Source organism: Pomacea canaliculata, linkage group LG5, assembly GCF_003073045.1.
Source record: "Pomacea canaliculata isolate SZHN2017 linkage group LG5, ASM307304v1, whole genome shotgun sequence".
Lineage (NCBI taxonomy): Eukaryota > Metazoa > Mollusca > Gastropoda > Architaenioglossa > Ampullariidae > Pomacea > Pomacea canaliculata.
This window is the reverse complement of record NC_037594.1, coordinates 10,270,016-10,289,763: the sequence shown is the minus strand read 5'-3', so window position 1 is coordinate 10,289,763 and position 19,748 is coordinate 10,270,016. Positions and strand designations below refer to the sequence as shown.

At 38.4% G+C, this 19,748-nt stretch overlaps 1 protein-coding gene across 8 annotated transcripts in view; it reads right to left on the bottom strand.

Moving 5' to 3' along the window:
* Positions 1-19,207, bottom strand: part of LOC112563558 (clathrin interactor 1-like) — a 28,030-nt gene extending 8,823 nt beyond the window's left edge. The window contains exons 1-12 of one of the 8 annotated variants that reach the window (XM_025237608.1): positions 19,013-19,207; positions 16,202-16,403; positions 15,636-15,774; positions 15,337-15,474; positions 14,966-15,122; positions 9,836-10,142; positions 9,273-9,438; positions 8,514-8,580; positions 8,069-8,273; positions 4,679-4,759; positions 3,416-3,496; positions 1,991-2,041 (exon numbers count right to left, since the gene is read on the bottom strand). In XM_025237608.1, the coding sequence (XP_025093393.1) occupies positions 1,991-2,041; positions 3,416-3,496; positions 4,679-4,759; positions 8,069-8,273; positions 8,514-8,580; positions 9,273-9,438; positions 9,836-10,142; positions 14,966-15,122; positions 15,337-15,474; positions 15,636-15,774; positions 16,202-16,403; positions 19,013-19,053 (1,635 nt within the window). In that variant the 5' untranslated portion in view covers positions 19,054-19,207. Of the gene's footprint in view, positions 1-1,990; positions 2,042-3,415; positions 3,497-4,678; positions 4,760-8,068; positions 8,277-8,513; positions 8,584-9,272; positions 9,439-9,835; positions 10,143-14,965; positions 15,123-15,336; positions 15,475-15,635; positions 15,775-16,201; positions 16,404-19,012 lie in introns of all 8 variants that reach the window. The other 7 variants (XM_025237605.1, XM_025237607.1, XM_025237606.1 and 4 more) reach the window with 7 other exon arrangements.
* Between the last annotated feature and the right edge of the window lie 541 nt (positions 19,208-19,748).

The following is a 19,748-nucleotide window of genomic DNA, read 5'->3' as shown; positions in this document are numbered from 1 at the left end:
CCATTATAGTTCATATCTCTGTGGATTTTATGACTATTTTGGCTGTATAAAAACAATAGGTTAAATATTGCAACCACCCTAAATATGAGCATGTTATTTCCATTGCAAAATATTAAGAGAAAGTAGGTAGCATTAAACTATAAGCACAATGCAGCTTTTTCTGTCTTATAGGAAATAGTAATGGTGTGACTACATGCAAGGGTTGTGCTAAATATAACCAGGAATTCTATCTAGGTTATCTTTACATGGGATTATATGGCAGTGACTGGAGCACCATACTTTTAACCATGTTAATTTAGAACTACTCCAGCAAATGCAACACTACAATACCAGTTGCAATTTCTACTATTTTTATTGTTAACACAACAAAATCTGTAACAGGGGATGCTAGTGTAATACATATTATCAGTTCCAACTTAAAACTGCATAAATGGGTAAACATAATATTAAAAGTTGCTCATGATGTTTATACCAGTGCACTGAAAACTAAACAAAGTTTTGCAAATGGGCATTGTCAAGTCATAACCATATGAATGATGCATATCTATAAGCAGGTATTAATATCAACTACATTACTACAAGAATGAACAACGTACTGTGCTCACAAAGCCAACAACTTTGAGTTACCTGCACCCAGCACTACAGTATTATAAATCTGCATAAATTACCTTGAATATTTAAGCTGCTAAAGAAATCACAGAAAGAATTAAAGACCTACAAGCAGTTACTTCTGTAGGCAAGCAGCTAAAGCCTAGCTTTGCCTCACATTTCTCTGTTACTCTAGCGCAGGGATAGCAAAACTCTTTTCAAGTTCACCAGATTCTGCTATAAGATACTGTAACCCATTCTGTTTTGTAGTAAAAACTTTATTTTAAAAACAGTTGTAAGACCTATTTTATTTAACAATGTAGAGGTACTGTATTGAGACATCAACATCTCTAGTCAAAAACTGTCTACAAATGCAGTATACTGATCTCTATTTTCACCAGCAGAAAGCTGCACCAAAATTTTATTGCTTACCATGTCTGGAAACATGGAGTGCTTACAAGCATGCACAGATAAAAGCTAGTATATCACACACCTCACATTTGGATGCTATCCATTCTCACTTCATAATCTCAAACCTATTGAGAATGTCCCTCCCACCAAATTGCCTTTTTTCTTGACATGCAGGTCAATGCAGTAAGTAAAACTTGACTTCCATCCCAAAATAACCCTATTGCCCTGTAGCCTCAGAAAATGATGTTAAATGGACAACATTCAAGAGGTTTGAACAAGGAAGCATTTATGACAAAGGTGTAAGATGTACCATAGCTAAGTGCAGCATTTAAATGAGATGGAGGTAAATCTGAACTTCTTACAGCTACTCTCACACCAGCCAATGGAACTCTACATGTCCCATAGCTGGGTAAGACTAGTTTATACTGCAATTGTAAAATCCTAACATATAATCATGATCCCTAAGCAGTAAGGACAACACTAGCATTCGTGTATATTAAAATCATGCAAACAAAAGACCTGACAAGCTATATATGTTCATTAAAGGCAGTAAAATGACTCGACCAAAAATGTAAAGAAAATGACTACAAGCTGATACACAGCATCAATGAAGAACATTTTCCTGAATCTAGTTGCTTTGTTGTCCTTTATACAAACTTATGTTGTCAAACTGCACTTTGCATTGATTCATTTACACAATGCAAGCATTTATAGAGTTAGCCATCATGCTAGGGAGGCAAGGAGTTGATGGATTAGCTATTTCTGTTCTACATACTGCTGATGGCATGCTTTTAATGTATTTAAACATAACTGCGTCTACCACCTCATGAAATGCTGCTCTTTTTTACCCATAGATGGAAGCGATTAACCTCTGGACTATGGGTATTTGAAATATTTCATGAAGCGCTGATGAAAATTTGCCAGATAACCTGATCCCATACCATGTGAGTTAGGCTTTGCAAGGATTTAAGAATTCTTAGAGAAGACAAACCTTGGAGGAAGTGACCACTGTCTCTGTGGTACTGACAGTTGTGGCAATTTCCTAGTCAGACAGGTAAGTACATTACACATATACCCCAAAACAAAACATTCAATCCGAGCCTATGCAAAGCAATAGAAATGATGAAAATAGACATGAATTCATGCGTGTGAATGTACATATTTAAAAATCCAAGTGCCTGCATTCTTGTTTGGAATCTTTATCCAATCAGATGCACACACTTTTCCCTATCTCCCATCTACACACTGACCACGAAGATGATTTGGACTATTACTTTTTTTTCTCAGAAGTTAAGAGAATGGTTTTAAGAATGAGTGATTCATTTTTCAGCCACCCTAACATTTAAGACATCCACTGGCATTACGAAACACATATTGTAAATGCTACTATGACACTCTTTCAGAGAAAGATGAAACACCACAGTGTGCTCCAAAATGCAACATATCACATACTTAAAAAGAATAACAATGCAAACCCCCCCAAAACAACAATCAACAATAACACATAAACAAAACAAACAAAATACGGAGAGATATAAAAGCATCTGCCCATGCTTGACCATCTTATGCACACACAAGAAGACTGTACTACTCAGGCCACAAAAATAAGTGATAAAGATATCTTTCCTGCTACAAACAGTACCTATGCACCCCAAACAAGCATCCCTACACAGCACACTCAAATGCCTGTGTGAAATATACACAAAACTCACATTAGCCATACTTTGTTGCTTTCCTCAAAAACATTCTCTAGAAATAAGTGCTGCAAAAAATAACACAGCCAGCTAGAAGCGAACTACACAAAAATTTCTCTTTTAATATGTTGACAAATCACTTTTAATCCATTTATACTTGAACCTACAGAGCCTTCTGGATTGTGACAAGAATGCAACAGATACTGCTGATTTTTTTTTTAAAATTTTTAAATCAAGATACAAAGATTTCATCCAACAGATCATAATTAAACCAATGCATGTTGAGCATTTTTTTTTTGAGGGGCTGTCCCGATTACAAAATGAGAGATTACATAAAGGGGTCAACTGCTTCCTCCACTATCATGTGCACCAAGTCTGCCCAATGTTTAAGAAGTCCCTTCAAAAGCGTACCAGCATTGAGAATTTTTCGGACTCTGTGTCCAGTAATAGAGCGTAGTTGCCCCTAAACATAGCAACTGTAATATTGTAGTTTTTAAACTGTAAGATAACACGTACCTCCCTCTTGTGTAACCGATTTCCCCAACTCTAAGAGGTTTTAGTCTTTCTATGCATAAAGTAGCTTAGTGTCATGTGGCACATTAACCATTATCCAATAACAAGAATAGAACAATGAGCCATGAAATGCACTGTTGAGATCTAAAACATAACACGCGTACACAAATCCCCCCCAAAAAGAACTGTTTCATACAGTGGAACCTCACCTGCGAGCTGGCCCAACCTGCTGAGGCAGGTGTGAGAGGGGCGAGGGGGAACATCCCACCTTGAGTTCCCATCCCTCCTGTCTGCAGAATATGAAAAAGACACCTATGTTCATCCTCTTCTTTCGTGGATGTGCTGTAAGTGTTCTTTACTAATAGCAAAAGCCACAGGTTCAAGTGCAGTGTATTGTGTACCGACACATAAAAGTGATGCGATGTTACATCTCAACAGCAAGCCACCTCTTTACTGTCCCCTGAAGTTTACATTTGCAGAGAAAATGACGTAACACAAAATAAAAGTTACAAATAATACCACCGAAAACTATACAGTGGAACCTCGGTTAGCGAACGCCTCGGATAGCGAATATTTCGGTTAATGAACAAAAATTTCGATAAAAATTTGTCTCGGATAGCGAACAAAATTTCAGATAACGAACAGCCACGTGAACCACACGTGACCGACCAGCATGTCATCATTCGCGCTCGAGACACAGTTACGATCGGTCGTTCCTTATCTGTGCGCATCCTTCTTATTTAGTGATTTTTGTGCTTTATTTTAATAAGATAATCCTCAATCATGGCTCCAAAGAAGATTGAGCAATTAATAGTAGTGGGGTAATGACAAGGAAGCGGCCAACAAATGATTTGAAAAAGGAAATGATTTCAAAGTATGAAGGTGGCATGCGTCTGTCGGATATGTTATGTCGTATTACCGGAGAGTTTTACAAAAAAAAAAAAAAAAAAAAGGCAGAAGCAACAGACACTGGACAAGTTTTTTCCTTTAACCTCAAAGCTACAGAAAAGGGAAGTAACCCCCGATTTTACAATGTCACGTGTGCTCATGGAGGGGGAATCAGTAATTCCACCCCTTCCTCCCCACACCTGCTTCCACCCACGCCGTCCAAACGGCAAGTTTTCTGATGTTTAAATGCTTTCGTTGATGTTTTGATGTTTAACTCCATTTATATTGTATTATAACTGTTCTCATTAAAACAAATACCTATATAGCCTGTAACTTTCAAATATTAGCGAGTCAAGAGGGGCTGGGAACCAATTAAATCTATTTCCTTTATTTCTTATGGAAAAAATTGTTTCGGATAACGAACATTTCGGATAACGAACAACTTTCCAGAACGGATTAAGTTCGTTAACCGAGGTTCCACTGTACTTCAATATACTTACTTTAAGCACCTCTTTCTACCTACAACATCAAGGTTTAAAATAATATCTATCCAGACACTGATGAATGAAAAAGAATTTATTTACCTGAGGCATCAAATTTGTTGACATGACAGGTTGCATGGTCATGGGCATCCCCATTCCAATGCCAGCCATTTGTCCTCCCATCTGCAACGATAACAGCTGTTATGCTGACAGTCTATATTAATACAAGCCAGGCATGACGTAAGAGGCGACTAAGGTGGACACCTCACCTAGAGGTAAATTAGGTTGTGGTAGGGCTAACAACCCCACCATGTAAAAAAAAGCATGCTACCGAAACTAAAACCAGAGAACTCGTCACAGATGGCGGAGGTAATGAAGCACACCAGGAGACTGGACTAAAGACGGACGACAGCCAAACCCGAAAGGGAGCTGGCACCCCGACAGTGGATTTACTGAAGCCGAGGCATAAGTTGAGGGTGGGGTGCTGGAGCGTCCAGACCTTGTACCAGACTGGCAGGATGCACCAACTAGTCAAGGAGTTTGACAACTACAACTTGGACATCCTGGGAGTCAGTGAGGTCAGATGGACTGGCATGGGAAAGAGGAGACTAGAGTCAGAACATACCATCTTGTTCTCAGGAAGATCAGACGCTCAGCACTCTGAAGGAGTGGCACTACACCTCAACAAGAAAACTGAAAAGGCACTGCTGGAATGGAAGCCTTATGGATCCAGGCTTGTGAGAGCAAGATTCCATTCAAAGTACACCAAGCTGACAGTGCTAGCTTGCTATGCACCAACAAATGACTCTGAGGCAGAAGACAAGGATGCTTTTTACGATCAGCTCCAGGCAGCCTCAGAGAGCGTTCCAGCCCACGATATGTTGCTCATCATCGGCGATCTCAATGCCAAGGTGGGAAGTGACAACACCTGCAGGGAGAATGTCATGAGCAAGCATGGAATTGGTACCATCAATGACAACGGAAAGAGACTGGCAGACTTTTGTGAAGAAAACAACCTACTGATTGGAGGCACACTCTTCCAATACAAAGACATCCACAAGGCAACGTGGACATCACCAGATGGGATCACAAAGAACCAGATAGACCATGTCATCATCAACCGAAAATGGAGGAGCTCACTTCAAGATGTTAGAGCCTACAGAGGAGCAGACGTTGCCAGTGACCACACTCATGTGATAGCCACAGTTTCTCTGAAGCTACGTCGATCGTGAGGAAAACAGGCACGTCAGCAGAGAGTGGACTCTGGCAAACTGAAAAATCCAGCCACCGAAAGGGCCTTTGCTATGGAAGTAAAGAACAGGTTCCAGGCACTAGGAGACCAACAAGAGATGACCTTAGACGACTTCAATCGAGTCTTACAGGAAACAGGAGAGAAAATACTGGGCTTCCAATGGAAAAAGAAAGAACAGTGGATCAGAGAAGAGACATGGAAGAAGATAGAAGAGAGAAAGGCAGCCAAACAAAGAATCAACAGCACCAGATCTGAACGCCTGAAGGAACAACACAGACAAAGATATACAAAATTAAACAAAGAGGTAAAGAGGATGGCAAGAACCGACAAAAGAGACCACATAGAGAAACTGGCAGATGAAGCAGAAAATGCAGGAAGTAAAAATGACCTGAAGACACTGTACAAGATAAACAAACAGCTAAACAACGGGTTTAAGAACAGTGATGTGCCAGTGAAAGACATGAACGGTAATGTCGTTGAGGGAGAGGCAGGAAAACTACAGCGCTGGAGAGAGCATTTTGAGTGAGTTCTGAACAGACCAGATCCCCCTCAGCTTGCAGACATCCAGCCAGCAGCTATAGACCTTGACATCTGTACAGACCCGCCAAGCCTGGAAGAAGTGACAGCAGCAGTCAAGACAATGAAGAGCGACAAAGCACCAAGTGTAGATGGAATAACAGCAGAGATGTTTAAAGCAGATGTGAATGTGATAGCTCCAAAGCTGACTGAAATCTTCAGGCAAGTTTGGGAATCAGGGCAGCTCCCGGCTGTGTGGAAGACAGGCCTCATCTTCAAGTTACCCAAGAAAGGAGATCTTGGAGACTGCAACAATTGGAGGGGCATAACACTTCTTTCCCTCACCAGCAAGGTCTTTAGCAAGATTGTTCTGTCAAGACTGACGGCAACCCTTGAGAAAGACCTCCGACCACAAGAAGCAGGATTTTGTCCTGGGCGATCCTGCTCTGAACACATCTTCATTCTGCGACAAATTCTGGAGCAGAGCAACGAATGGAACATACCACTGTACATCAATTTCATCGACCCAGAGAAGGCTTTTGACAGCATTCACAGCGAGTCCTTATGGAAGATCCTGAGGCATTATGGAGTCCCTGCAAAACTTGTTCAGGTCATTGCAATGCTGTACAGCGATTTCAAATCCCAGGTTGTCTGTGACATGGAGCTCGCAGACCCCTTTAACGTCAGTACCGGGGTGAAGCAGGGCTGCATTCTGTCGCCATTCCTCTTCATCCTGGCCAAGGACTGGATCATGAAAACTTCTACCGACAGTGAGAGGAGAGGGATCAGATGGACCATGACTATGACAGCAACAACAACACTTGAAGACTTGGACTTTGCTGATGACATTGCCCTGCTGTCACACCGCCACCAAGACATGCAGGAAAAAACAAATGCCTTCTCAGAAACAGCTGGAAACCTTGGCTTGAAGGTTGAAGGTCAGCACACAAAAAAACTAACAGTATGAGAGTGAACGCCAGAGTCCAAGACAGCATCAAACTAAATGGAGAAGAGATTGAGGAAGCTGACAGTTTACCCTATCTTGGGTCCAAAATGTCAAACACCGGGGATGCGGAGGTGGAGATTCGAGCCCGACTGGCAAAAAGCCAGCCAGGCCTTCGCCTCACTCAGGAGCACATGGAAGGCAAAAAACATCAGCCAGAAGATCAAGCTGAGAATCTTCCAGTCAACTGTCATCAGCACCCTCCTTTGCGGATCCAAATCATGTAAGAGGACCAAATCCATCTGTAACAGACTTGACGTCTTCCAAAACAGATGCCTCAGGCGCATACTTAACATCTTTTGGCCAAACACCATCACCAACGAAGAACTCCACCGAAGAACTGAAACCGAGTCCATCACCACGCAGGTTCAACGAAGGCGTTGGCGATGGATTGGACATGTGCTCCGCCAGCAGACAGCAGACCTCTCCAGAGTCGCCCTGCGATGGACCCCAGACGGCCGAAGAAAACGAGGCCGCCCAAAGGAAACTTGGAGAAGAACAGTGGAAAGGGAGATGAAAGGAAAGGGCTTGACATGGGGTCACCTAGAGCGGGTTTCAGCCGATCGACATCAGTGGCGGACTCTGGTTGAGGCCTTATGTGCAACCTGATGCACGAAGAGGAATAGATAGCTTATATTTCATATGATGGATTACTTTATGCAAGTGGCATCATTATTATTTTGTAATTTTATTTAATAAGAGCAGACTCTCCAGTACTCACTATAGGCATGTTCATAGCTGCCGACATAGACACCTGTGTGTTAGCATTTAGATTCAATGATAAGGATGTGTTCGCTGTTGCTGGTGAAAAGACATCTAGGAGATCACCAGCAGAACCAGCACTGCTGGCACTCTTGTCTGTCATTGGAGCTAATGTGCTGCCATTACTAGCTGCCTTGAACTGACTGAAGTCTGCAAATCCTTGACTGCTGCAAAGGGGAGAAAGAATGTTAAATACTTTCTTAAGACCTGCCTCAACTACTTTGGTAAGGCCTACACTACAAAGCACAAATGACCATACTGACACTGTTGTGTTCTTTTTTCCTTTTTTTAAAGGCTTCTGAACAAGATTGGGTTGGCAACAGTAGAAGGCAGCCAAAATATCAAGTTGTTCAAAGATTTAAAAACCAAGGAAGACTGATCTATTAACTTCAATCTGTTCTTACCCTGTGGGTGATCCAGCATTAGCTGTTTGGAAATGAGCAAAGTCACCAAATTCACCACTGGTGGCAACTGCTGTATAAAAATAAAAAATAAGCACATTTTAAGTTGGACCCTACTGTTTTCATCAAAGATGATATCTTTTATCATAAAGGATATAATGAATGCTCTTTCACCACCTGATTTGTGGGAGTACAATTTAAATCACATTTAAACTCATCTAACACACAGCCACTTTCTTCCTCTTTAACGTTATCTTGTTTTCAAACCAATCTAACTCATCTTCTAAATATCCATAAGAAACATGGAAAATACATTTTCAAAACTGCATGAGCAGAACAGATATAAAGATGATAAAATGAGAGTGAATTCAAACTAAGTTTCTGCACACAGTATATTTTGCACACAATAAAGATGCCCTTGAAGAGATTGGTGGCAAACTGCAGGCACTCAAAAAAAAAAAAAAAAAAAAAAAAAAAAACAAAAACAAAAAAAATGTTCCGGAAAATCAGCATGTTAAACATTATCTCAAAAGAAAATGCTTCACTGTGATATGTGATGAGCTTGCTATGGAACTGTTTTCTACTAATTACACATAGGTAAATGAAAGGGCAATTAATAAACAAGAAAAAAAAATCTTTTCCTTTTAAAACTTCATAAGACGTCAATCCAGACATCGAAACATGTCACTATCTGCTTGCAGGAGGAGGGGGGGAAACCCCCCCCCCAAAAAAAACTTCTAAAGCAGATATGATCAAACTCACTTTGTCCTGCTGCCCTAGGATCAAAGTCATCAGTGCTGGCACTTCTGTTGCTTTGAAAAGTGTTGAAATCAGCAAAAGACTCAACACCATTATTTCCAGAGGCCAATCCTACATCTATTAAGTTAGGTCCTGCAGGTGTTGTAGGTGCTATGTCACTTGTCTGACTCTGAAAAGAAAAATATAGTCATTTCAGTTACGCAGCATTTACCATCAAGAGGAAATGATCAGTGAAATTAACTTTGCAAGGTTAACAGACTGGCTGCGATATTTATTTTATACGAATTGTAGCTGCATTTGAATGTCATTCACAAGGAGCTTGGTGTACTTGTGTTACTGTGAAAAAGGAAGGAGAAACTTTGTGTATTGAGACATGTCTTATGTGTTCATTTAGTGTGCCTATATTTTCAACAAACTGTTCCTTGTCCCGACACCTAAAACCCAGAAACTGGCAGATAATGCTGCATTTCAATGTGCTTGTAGTGTGGGGCAGTGCATGTTTACTTTTTGAAGACTCGACAAGTTTGCATTCAGAAGTACAAATGTGTTTTACTTTCCAGTCTTACCTTTGTGTCTGCATCTTTGCCCAGAACTGAGGCAGCTCCTAAGTCCAGTTTCTTCCCTATAGAACGTGTGCGGCGATTGGTAGTGATTTTTTCTGTATGTGTTGTCTGTGTACGCTCTACAGAAGTATATTCATCATCATCTCGAAATTCATCTTTGAACTGACGGTCACGATCTCTGTCACGGTCATTCCAATCATCCCGGCTGCGGTGTCTATCTCTGCTGCGGTCTGAATCCCGATCCCAATCATGGTCATGGAAATCAGATTCACGTCCCTTGTCCCGGTCATCATCATTTCGTTCCTCTTCACTGCAAACAACCGTTGAAGTAAAATTACAGAAATGGCAGAGTTAGATCTTACTTTTTCAGCGTTTCTGGTGGTGCAAATTTCCAAGCTCAATAGCAAGATATTAAAATGTGTCATTTAAGATTCTGGATTAAAATTACCATTGCAGCCAAAGAACTACCCTACTTGCCCAAGACTTTTTGACTGGAAACTACTGGTCATCACATCAATGAGAGACAACAAGAATGTGGTAATGTAACACCAAAGTGAATGTCACAATCACAAAGTTACAAGTCCTCAAACTGGAAAAGTAGGGCAAAAGATGTAAACAAACAATTATGGGCTTCCCCATGTATATTGTGTGGAGTCAATATAGAATACCAAAAATACACTCTTTTTGGACAGGACTGTCCAGCACTGGCAATATTAAGAACAGCAACGCAGGTCTGTTGAAACCTCTCATGTTATTTACAGACGTAGGCATGACTAAAGAAAGATGAGATTCCAATCAAAATGCAAAAGAATATTTTTTTCTTGCCACAACACACAAGTATGCATTTTGGAGGTAAATAATAGACCTGAAAACCCTTTCTAAAAGTTTTATTGAAATAAAAGTTCATCAGGCATATAGCAGCTACAAAGAGGGTAAAGGAACAAACAAATCCAGACAACATTGCATGACCCCTCAAAAAAAAAAAAAAAAAATTTACAAAAATGTACATGCAGAATGAGCACTGACTTTTCCATCCTAAATGGCTGCTTTGGATTTGTAATAAGTGCTTACAATGTTAAGTTTTCAGATAACCACTCAACACCACAAGGAGATTAATTCAAAGATTGTGAAAACAAAAATTTTAAAAATAAGGTTGAAAGAGTTAGTAATCAGGTAATCAGTCAGTACAATATATCACTCTTTATCTTACACTATTTCTTATCTTTATCTTATCTTATCACTCTTTATCTTACACTAAGGGAAGGTGAATAGTGTAACAAAAATTGAAGACAATGCCTACTTATATATCTCATTTTATGACTAAGATTTTACATACAGTCAAATCTCTCTACTATGCCACCCCGCTACTATGCCACTCTCGGTATTATGCCACTTTTGCTCGGTCCCGACTATAAATTTAATGTAAAAAAAAATTTACTATGCCACCCCTACTCTCGCTACTATGCCACTTTTGAGTGATTGTTAAAAGGCACAAGTTGTGAAATTCCGCGCAGTGCTCGATTATTATACTCTATGGTAGTGTAGGACATTGCAGTTAGGGGGATGGAACCTAGCAAGCACACAGGGAGGGTGGAGGGTGGCGATGGGGGTAGGTCGCTGGCCGGGTGACAGTCACGTGACAGAGGGAGAGCAGGAGGGGGTCGACTAGCGACAGGATGCAGGTGTGCGGATGTGGTTGGGAGGGGTGGAGGATGAAGAGGTGAGGGGGAGAATGAGAGGAGACAGCTAGCGCCAGCCGACTATTCTTGAGAGCTTTGGACTGACGGGTAACTTGAGCAAATAAAGCCGTTTTTACGAACCCTCCGTATTATGCCACTCTCGCTACTATGCCACTTTTGCTCGGTCCCGGTAGGTGGCATAGTAGGGAGATTTGACTGTACTCAAAATTATGATTTTTTTAAGCTTTATGAAAAAACACTGATACTAATTTCTTTTAACTTCATAAGAACAGAATTTTAGCACCCATCAAGAATGTTTAGAACATGCAGAAATTTAAAAAAGCAACTTTTTATCACCTGGAGGAATTGAAAAAAAAAAAAAATAACAGTACAATTTTTAAGCATACTACATGCTGTAAAAATCATAACTTTATATATAAAATCATATATACATGATCTCTATCATATAAGAGACTTCAGATTAAGACCAGGGCTTCTGCTTATGCAAAAAATTGTGTACAGTACGCATTAAAAGTTCGGAGGACCCCTTCAATTTTCGTCAATGGGGTCTCCTTCAAATTTGGCCAAAGAACAGGGACCCCTTAAAAATCTGAAGGTGTTCCTGGGACCCCAAAGAATTTAGCCTTAGCAGAAGCCCTGTTAAGACCATTTAAAGTTTGGTATTATATAACATTTTTTTATAGGTCTAAACCCGCATACAGCTCAAAAGTACCTTGGTGGCCTTAACAAGTTACTAAGAGACTGTGTACATTAGCATGTCAGCACTCCATTATGTACAGCAGGGGCACAGAACCTTTTTTTTCCTGCGGAGCCATTTGGATATTTATAGCATCTTTTGTTGGCCATACAAAATTATAAACTTAAAAATTAACCTGCTATATTTATTTGGTCACAAGGTAGTTTTGCCAGTGTGTAATGTGCACATCCCCAGCCTGTCTGAGATCGACTGTCAAGTCACCCAATACAGGCAGACAGGCCTTGGGCAGCTGACAAGAAACAGTGTCTGCACTGTTATGTACTTGCATGTGTTCTGTATATCCTGTAACGGATGTTCCTTATTGACCCTTAAAATTTACTTTATTATTTTGATTTATTTAATATATATTTACGTTGGTACAAAAAAGAAATCCTAGATTTATTGAAGTTTGGTCATGCATGTAGTTCCTAGGCAAAGCCAGACCAAATGATTTCATATGGACGCTCCTCACCCCTGATGTACAATCACAAGTGATACCAATGACTGCTACTTCCTTCAAATGTATCTTATACCAACTGCTGAAAATGCATTTATTATTAGTTCTTGTACAATTATAAAATGTATAGAAGTATAAGGAGTACTTATTATATTGGTTGTAATAATATTTTGAACTTCCATGTCACCAAGTTTTTCTTTGGGCTTTTCTTTAAAAAGAGCGGCCCGGTGGCGCAACGGTTAGCGCCTGTCACCAATACAGTGAAGGTTGGCTGCCCAGAGTTCATTTCTCGTCTCGGGCACGCTGTTCTTTCTCTGCATGTGGCATCTGTTTACAGGGCTGGCTGCTTGCCGTAATATAGCCTTAGTTGCTGACACGGCGTAAAACACCAATGCCCCCCCCCCCTTTTCTTTAAAAACAAAATGCACCTGCAATTTTTTTAAAAAATGTATACACTGAAAAGTAAATTGTGCAGGGTTGTTTCTGTGATAAATCTGGCAATCTAATAAGTAACAATTCACAATGTTTCATTTGCTTTAAGCCCCACAAGAGAAACAAATCCTATTTAAACAAACTTTTTGTTTTGATGCTTTTGATCTGACACTCATAAGGAATTTACATTATTCTCAACATGAGTAACCACACTAACCATGAACACAATGAACTTTTTTTGTTTTGAGACCATTATTATTACTGTCTGCATGAGTACCTACTCTGAGCTAGCCTTTGATGGTTAAGTAAAAAGCGCTTTATAAATTAACTTTTATGTTGTTATTATTTTAAATCTTCACTGAGACACAAGAGCTTTTGGGGCGCCAAGAGGGGAATTTTCTCTTTATAGCTATACAACAGATTTAATACTTATAGAATTCATTCTATAGCTATACATTTCCTTCTATACTTATAGAGTGCATTCTACAGCTAGAGAGAGGAAAACTTGGTAAAAACCAAAAAATGTTACTTATGCATGTATTATGCTCAGGTTGCTATCCAATTCATTTTACGTATGCAATTCCATTCTGTAGCTACTTAATGCATTCTCACTAAGCATTTCAATTGTATATACTTATAGAATGAATTCTTTAATTACAAAGTTGAAATGTATACACAACAAGGCTGGTTCATTTGCATATAGGGCAAGAAGGTCAAAGATCTAATCAGTGCCCTGGAAATATGGCCTCACATTCTTCTGTGTATTTACAAGCTAGACATCTTGCCAGAGTCGTCTGCTATAACGTCTTTGAGCAATTGCAAAAAAAAGTCAACCAATTCTGAGACAGTTTGGGCCCTGTTTGAGACTGCTTTTGGCTTACTGAACAGTAATCAGTATTCACATGTACCTCAAATTAAAATAAACAAAGGTACTTCATCAGAGTCACAAAGCTCTCATTCAGCCATAATAGCAAGCACAACAGGAAAGCTGATGTGTGGCCAGTCGTCAGGGGAACCAACTGTTTGTAATTTATGAAAGTTTATCTGTCGGTTTAGTTTAACGAAAGTGATATGCTTTTAAATGCATGTGATTGTTCGGATCAAAATATATTCATAGCGCTATAACAGCCGACTCTCCATAACCCTCTACTCTGTAAATACACAGAAGAACGTGAAGTCATGTTTCGAAGGCACTAACTGGTTCAGCTTTGACCTTCTTGCCCCATATGCAAATGAGCCAGCCTCGTTCTGTATACATTTCAACTCAGTAGTTTCTTTAATTCATTCTATAGGTATACAATTGAAATGCTTAGAGACAATGCATTATGTAGCTACAGAATGGAATTGTATATATAAAATGAATTGGATAGCAACTTCTGAGCAAAATATAAATGAAATACTTTGGTTTTTATTGAGTTTCTCTCTCTCTAGCTATAGAATGCATTCTATAAATATAAAATGCATTATATACGTATAAAATGCATTGTATAGCTATAAAGAGAAAATTCCTCTCTTGGTGCCCCATAAGAGATGGAACGTCCATATAAAGAACTTCACCGAAAGAACCAAAATCAATGTGAACAAACCATTCAATATAAGCTTAGTCCAACCACACCATGCGTGTCTGACCAAGACCAGTGAGTACTCCATGTCACATGCTCTACTAGGACATTTTGCACCAAGTGTTACCTGAGATTATACACACTGGACTTCAGTAAGTGCAGTCACAAGACCATAGTAAAGAAGAAACAAAGCAAGGCATACTTGACAAAACTGGGCAGGCAAGCAGCACAGCATGCATAACGTACTAGTCATACTTATCAGGGCCGCGCCGGCCAGATGCTCGCTGCCACAAGTCCTTGGCTTTGTCGATGGCTTCTCCTACTACTGACTTCTTCCCATGGTCCCACTCTTCTATCTCCTCCATTCGCCGGCCCCTCCTTGGCTCTTCATCATATCGATCACCTAAGAAGATATGTAAAATGTTAAAGACGAAAACAGGATAGCAAAGTTATGGGGAAAATTCCTGTAAATGGTTTCTCCATCCGGTTAAGTTCCATAGCATTTGGTCTTCTTGGATGAGGACATTTACACTCTTGCTGATTCAATATGTTAACTAGCCACTTTCAAGAAGCGATTCACTATTTTAAAAAACAAAACAAACCAGTAGAATGCTCACTGTATTTGCTGACACCGCCCTGGATTTCACCTGACACCCCAACATATTTATCCTTTGTCTTTTTCGCTTTCTTCCTCTCTTCACGTAAACGGTCATCATCTTGTATAAACTCAAGAAGTTCTTTTACTTTGTGTCGAACTGGAATTAAAGACATCAAAAGAAATGACAAATATATGCACTAAATCACTTTATTAACACTGCAGGCCAAGAGATATCCCTGTCTTGTAAGTCTGTCTTAGTAAGTATAATTGTGTTCTGGTTATTTATATATTTTTTTTTAAAGTGATTTTTCTGCTTACCATTAAGACCTTGATCTTTGCCATTTTCATCTGTGAAGGTGTAGCTTTCTAGTCTGCGTAAATCATAAATATGTTCACGAGCACTGGTAACCACACGTTCTGACCCATTTTTTACCAAATAGGACAGAAGAATGAGTGACTGAAAAAAAAGGGAATTGTCAGCAAAATATATATCACACAAAAAATGTGTAGGAAAGAGAGGTTCTTTAAAATGTTTTTTAAAAGATTTTTTAGGGATTGCGAATACACTCTCAAATAAAAGTTTAAATCTAAAGTGCTGTATATAAATAGACTGCCCATAGTAAAAGTTTCCAAAGTATTTCTTCCCAACCATCTCAAATATTTTTTCAGGATCATCAATGTTCAGAACTGCTGACTTCATCATAGAAAAGTTTAAGACCTATACTGTAAACTAATTTAAGTAAAAAAAAAAGCACAGGTTTTAAATAGTAAAAATGTTACCCTTCAAAGACAAAAATTATAAGTTATAAAAATAAAGCTAATGATTTATAACATGCTTGCTACTGAATACCGGTGCCAATTTATAACAAAAGCTAGTACCATACCTTGTATACTCGCCTCCAGTTTTTTTTGTTTTCAAGAAGCATGCGTTTCCACAGCATACCCATGACTTCTGGAAAATGTTCATACGTAAATGTGTACTGAGCTATCTCTTTCATTAGCTGCCCATGAGGGCCCCAGGCATCATCATTAGTTGCTTCCCGCACTTTTGTCTCCACTTCTGAATAATTCATTACCACATTTGTGCTGCAAACCAAAAGCAGGCCTGTGATAAGAACTCCACCCTCTTATGGCAATTAAAAATATGAATAATTAAAAAAGTGGGAACAATAAAAGACAATTTTAAACTATCATTTTTTCCCCAGAATTTTTGTGAGGTTCGGAATTTGGAAAGACATGCTTTTCTTCCATAATACTAACAGTGTTTGTAAAACTAAGGACAAGATGTGGAAAATGTTTTACTAGATATTCTTAGCCTTGATACTTCTGCCGATACTTGAGTTTTTATGCAACAAGAAGGAAAATACCCAACCTTCCACTGAACCTTAAAGAAGCAGAGCCAACAAATGGTTAAAACCTGAGAAAAAGCTAAGAAAAAAATCTTACTATACCTGATATCTCACTTCTTTAACTTAAATTATTTGACAGCAAGCTGCTTTATTTAAAGTTATGATGATTTAAGCATATTTTCTGCCAAATGTTTAAAACCACAAAAGATGTTTCAGTCTGTCAACCCTGTTTAAAGACATTCAACATTAATGACCATTCCATTGTTGACACAAAGTTTGGACAAACTTGCAAAGGACATATTATTCTTTGTATAAGTGATAAAAAAATTACACAGACTCAAACTTGTTTGTATGCTGAGGTCTGCGTGTTAGTAGCACCAGGGATGCTAACAGTAAGACAATGGAACACCAAAACAAAACATTGAAACAGAGTTTCCTTTCCCACTAATGTTTTGGCCATTTCCAGATGTGCCAGTTTACAATACAAAACAGTTCGAGAGCCATACTGTGGTGACAGGTCACATAAATCTAGATTCAAATTTGCTGAACTTTGCAGACTGTCATCACCACAGCTCTACACAATGAAATATTAATGACAATGATGGACTTCTGCTTATATTACCAAACCGCCACAACAGAATGACAAGATATCATCAAAGATGTTTGTACATACATTATAATAACTATGTAGCAAAATATTGATTAAATAGCTAAATTCATGTTGGATTAGTTACAGAGATCAACTTCATAAACTGTTACAGATAAATAAGCACTTACATGAACAGTTTACAGTCACCTGATTAATATAGTTTAAGTACACATTTTCAAATAAATATAAAAGATATGAAAATATGCAGTTTAAAAACGAAATATCATGCACAGAAATAATGAACACAAATGATAGCTAGATAAATAGAAAAACTACTCTCATTTCATGAGTCTGATACTCTGACTTTGGACCACAATATCCCTTCAATAACTTTATCTATCACAGCCTCTAGTATTTTGTTTCTGAAATTCTAGATGCAGCCTTAGAAGTTAAGTTTAATGAAAGTGATGAATTTGACTATTTACCTCTAACACTGTCATGAAATGAATTTACTTATATCTGGTGACTGTAGCAGTCTGAGTTTTAAAGGGCTTTACATTCAAGTGTGAAGTCTCATCAAGAGTTTTTTAGACTTAAGTTGCTAGTTGGATCATTAAACAAAGTACATCCGTAAACTTAAGATACATGATGGCATGATACATTACAAGTGATCTAAAAGCTTTTTTAAAATATAAATCTGTATGTATTGTCTGTTTCTACTTCTCTTACATTCTCTAGTGCAAACCTGTCACTTAGAAAAACTTGATACAGTAAATTTTCAGTCTATACTTGATCTGTCTGCTTCATAATAAAACAAGTTAAAAAGCATGCAAACCACTTTTTTCTTGTAAGTGTAAAGCTGAACATGTTATACCATTTCTCTTAAGCTGCACACTTTGTTATCTTGATGGCTTTGCCTCAGACTATACGACCTGTTGATGTCCTAACAACTGAGTAATTACACAATTCTCCTTTCATGTATTAGATTTGAAAGCTCCGAGTGTTACTTTTTGTACTCCACTTTTTGATTTTTTTCCCCCCAATACAAACCATTTATAAAAAAAACCACTCTTCCCTCTGCCTCTCCTCTTTGTATATGTGTGTGCTATATTTACAGTTTTAGATTATACTCTATAACTTCATTTACATATACACGATCATGTCTACTTATATGGCAGTACTGCCGTAGAATCTCCTTGTTTATCTGTTCTGTTTATCTATATTTACTGTCTGTTCAAGCCCATATGACAAACTTATGTGACTTAATGCATGGTTCTATTTGATTTCAAAACTAGTAAGCGATTTCAGAAATTTGTGTTTTGACTATTTTTGGAAAATATCACATAGGCCAGAAAAAACCCTTTAGCTTGACCAGGAACATTTGATAAAGAATCTGAAGTATATTGGAATGCTGCCATGATGCTAATATTATAATAAAGTATACACTGTGTGCTACTACGTAATCTTTTTGTTATATAGGTGTGTTGTCAGTTGAGGGAGGGGCAGAATTTGAGGTCATAAGCCACTAAAACTTTTTTCTCTGAAGACCCAATTCCTATCTTTTACAGTTTGACATGCCGAAATAATTTTAAAGTGATTATTGCCAATTATTATTTCTTCATCCTGATTCTGCCTGAGCCATAAACAATATGCTGATGATGAAAAACTTGTATTCGTGTCAAATAGGAAACTGAGTCTATGGTAGAAAGGGGTCATCTCGTTACCAACAGTGACAAAATTGAAAATAGAATACTTACACCTTATCCGTCAACTCTCGTATTTTCCACATGCTAATCATCTTGACTTCTGATACTATATCAGAGCTATAAACTAAGATTGAACATATAAAGAAGTCGATGATTGTTGATATTTATCGAATGTCTTTCGTATACTGGGCCTGACGGAAGTTGTTCTTCCGACGGCCACTGCGTGATCACGTGATCGAACTCTTTCATGTTTCCGGGGAAGAGATGACAACACGTACGACTATGACTATTACTGGAATTACATTATTTGTAGTTCAGCTTAATAGTCTTGAAATTTTTTGTGTGGCATTTTACTTATTAGCTAATCACACGTTTAAGTTTTAAAAAATTCGATACCGAGAAAGATTGAAGCATTTACAATCACTTTTTTGGTTTGTTTGTTCTAGAGATTTGGATAGCGAAACTAGTCGGATAGGTTGTGCTAGCTTTACAAAGTGTTAGGCGTAACAACTTCCGCTATCAACTATCTTTTTCATTTTGACACGTAAGCAGCAGTAGGGAAGAAAAAGTGAAAGAAAAATAAACGATCTTTTCCATGCGTTTGCCTAAATACATGTATATTTTTAAAAAAAATCTAGCTTGTTCTTCATTAAGACCACGTATAGTATATAGTGCTGCTTGCTTATTTTTCTTTTTGTAAATAGAAGTTTAAACTTAGTTCTTGACTTAAGCAGGCTGTACGTTTTCCGTGCAACTTTTAAAAATATTACTTTGTATGAAAATATGC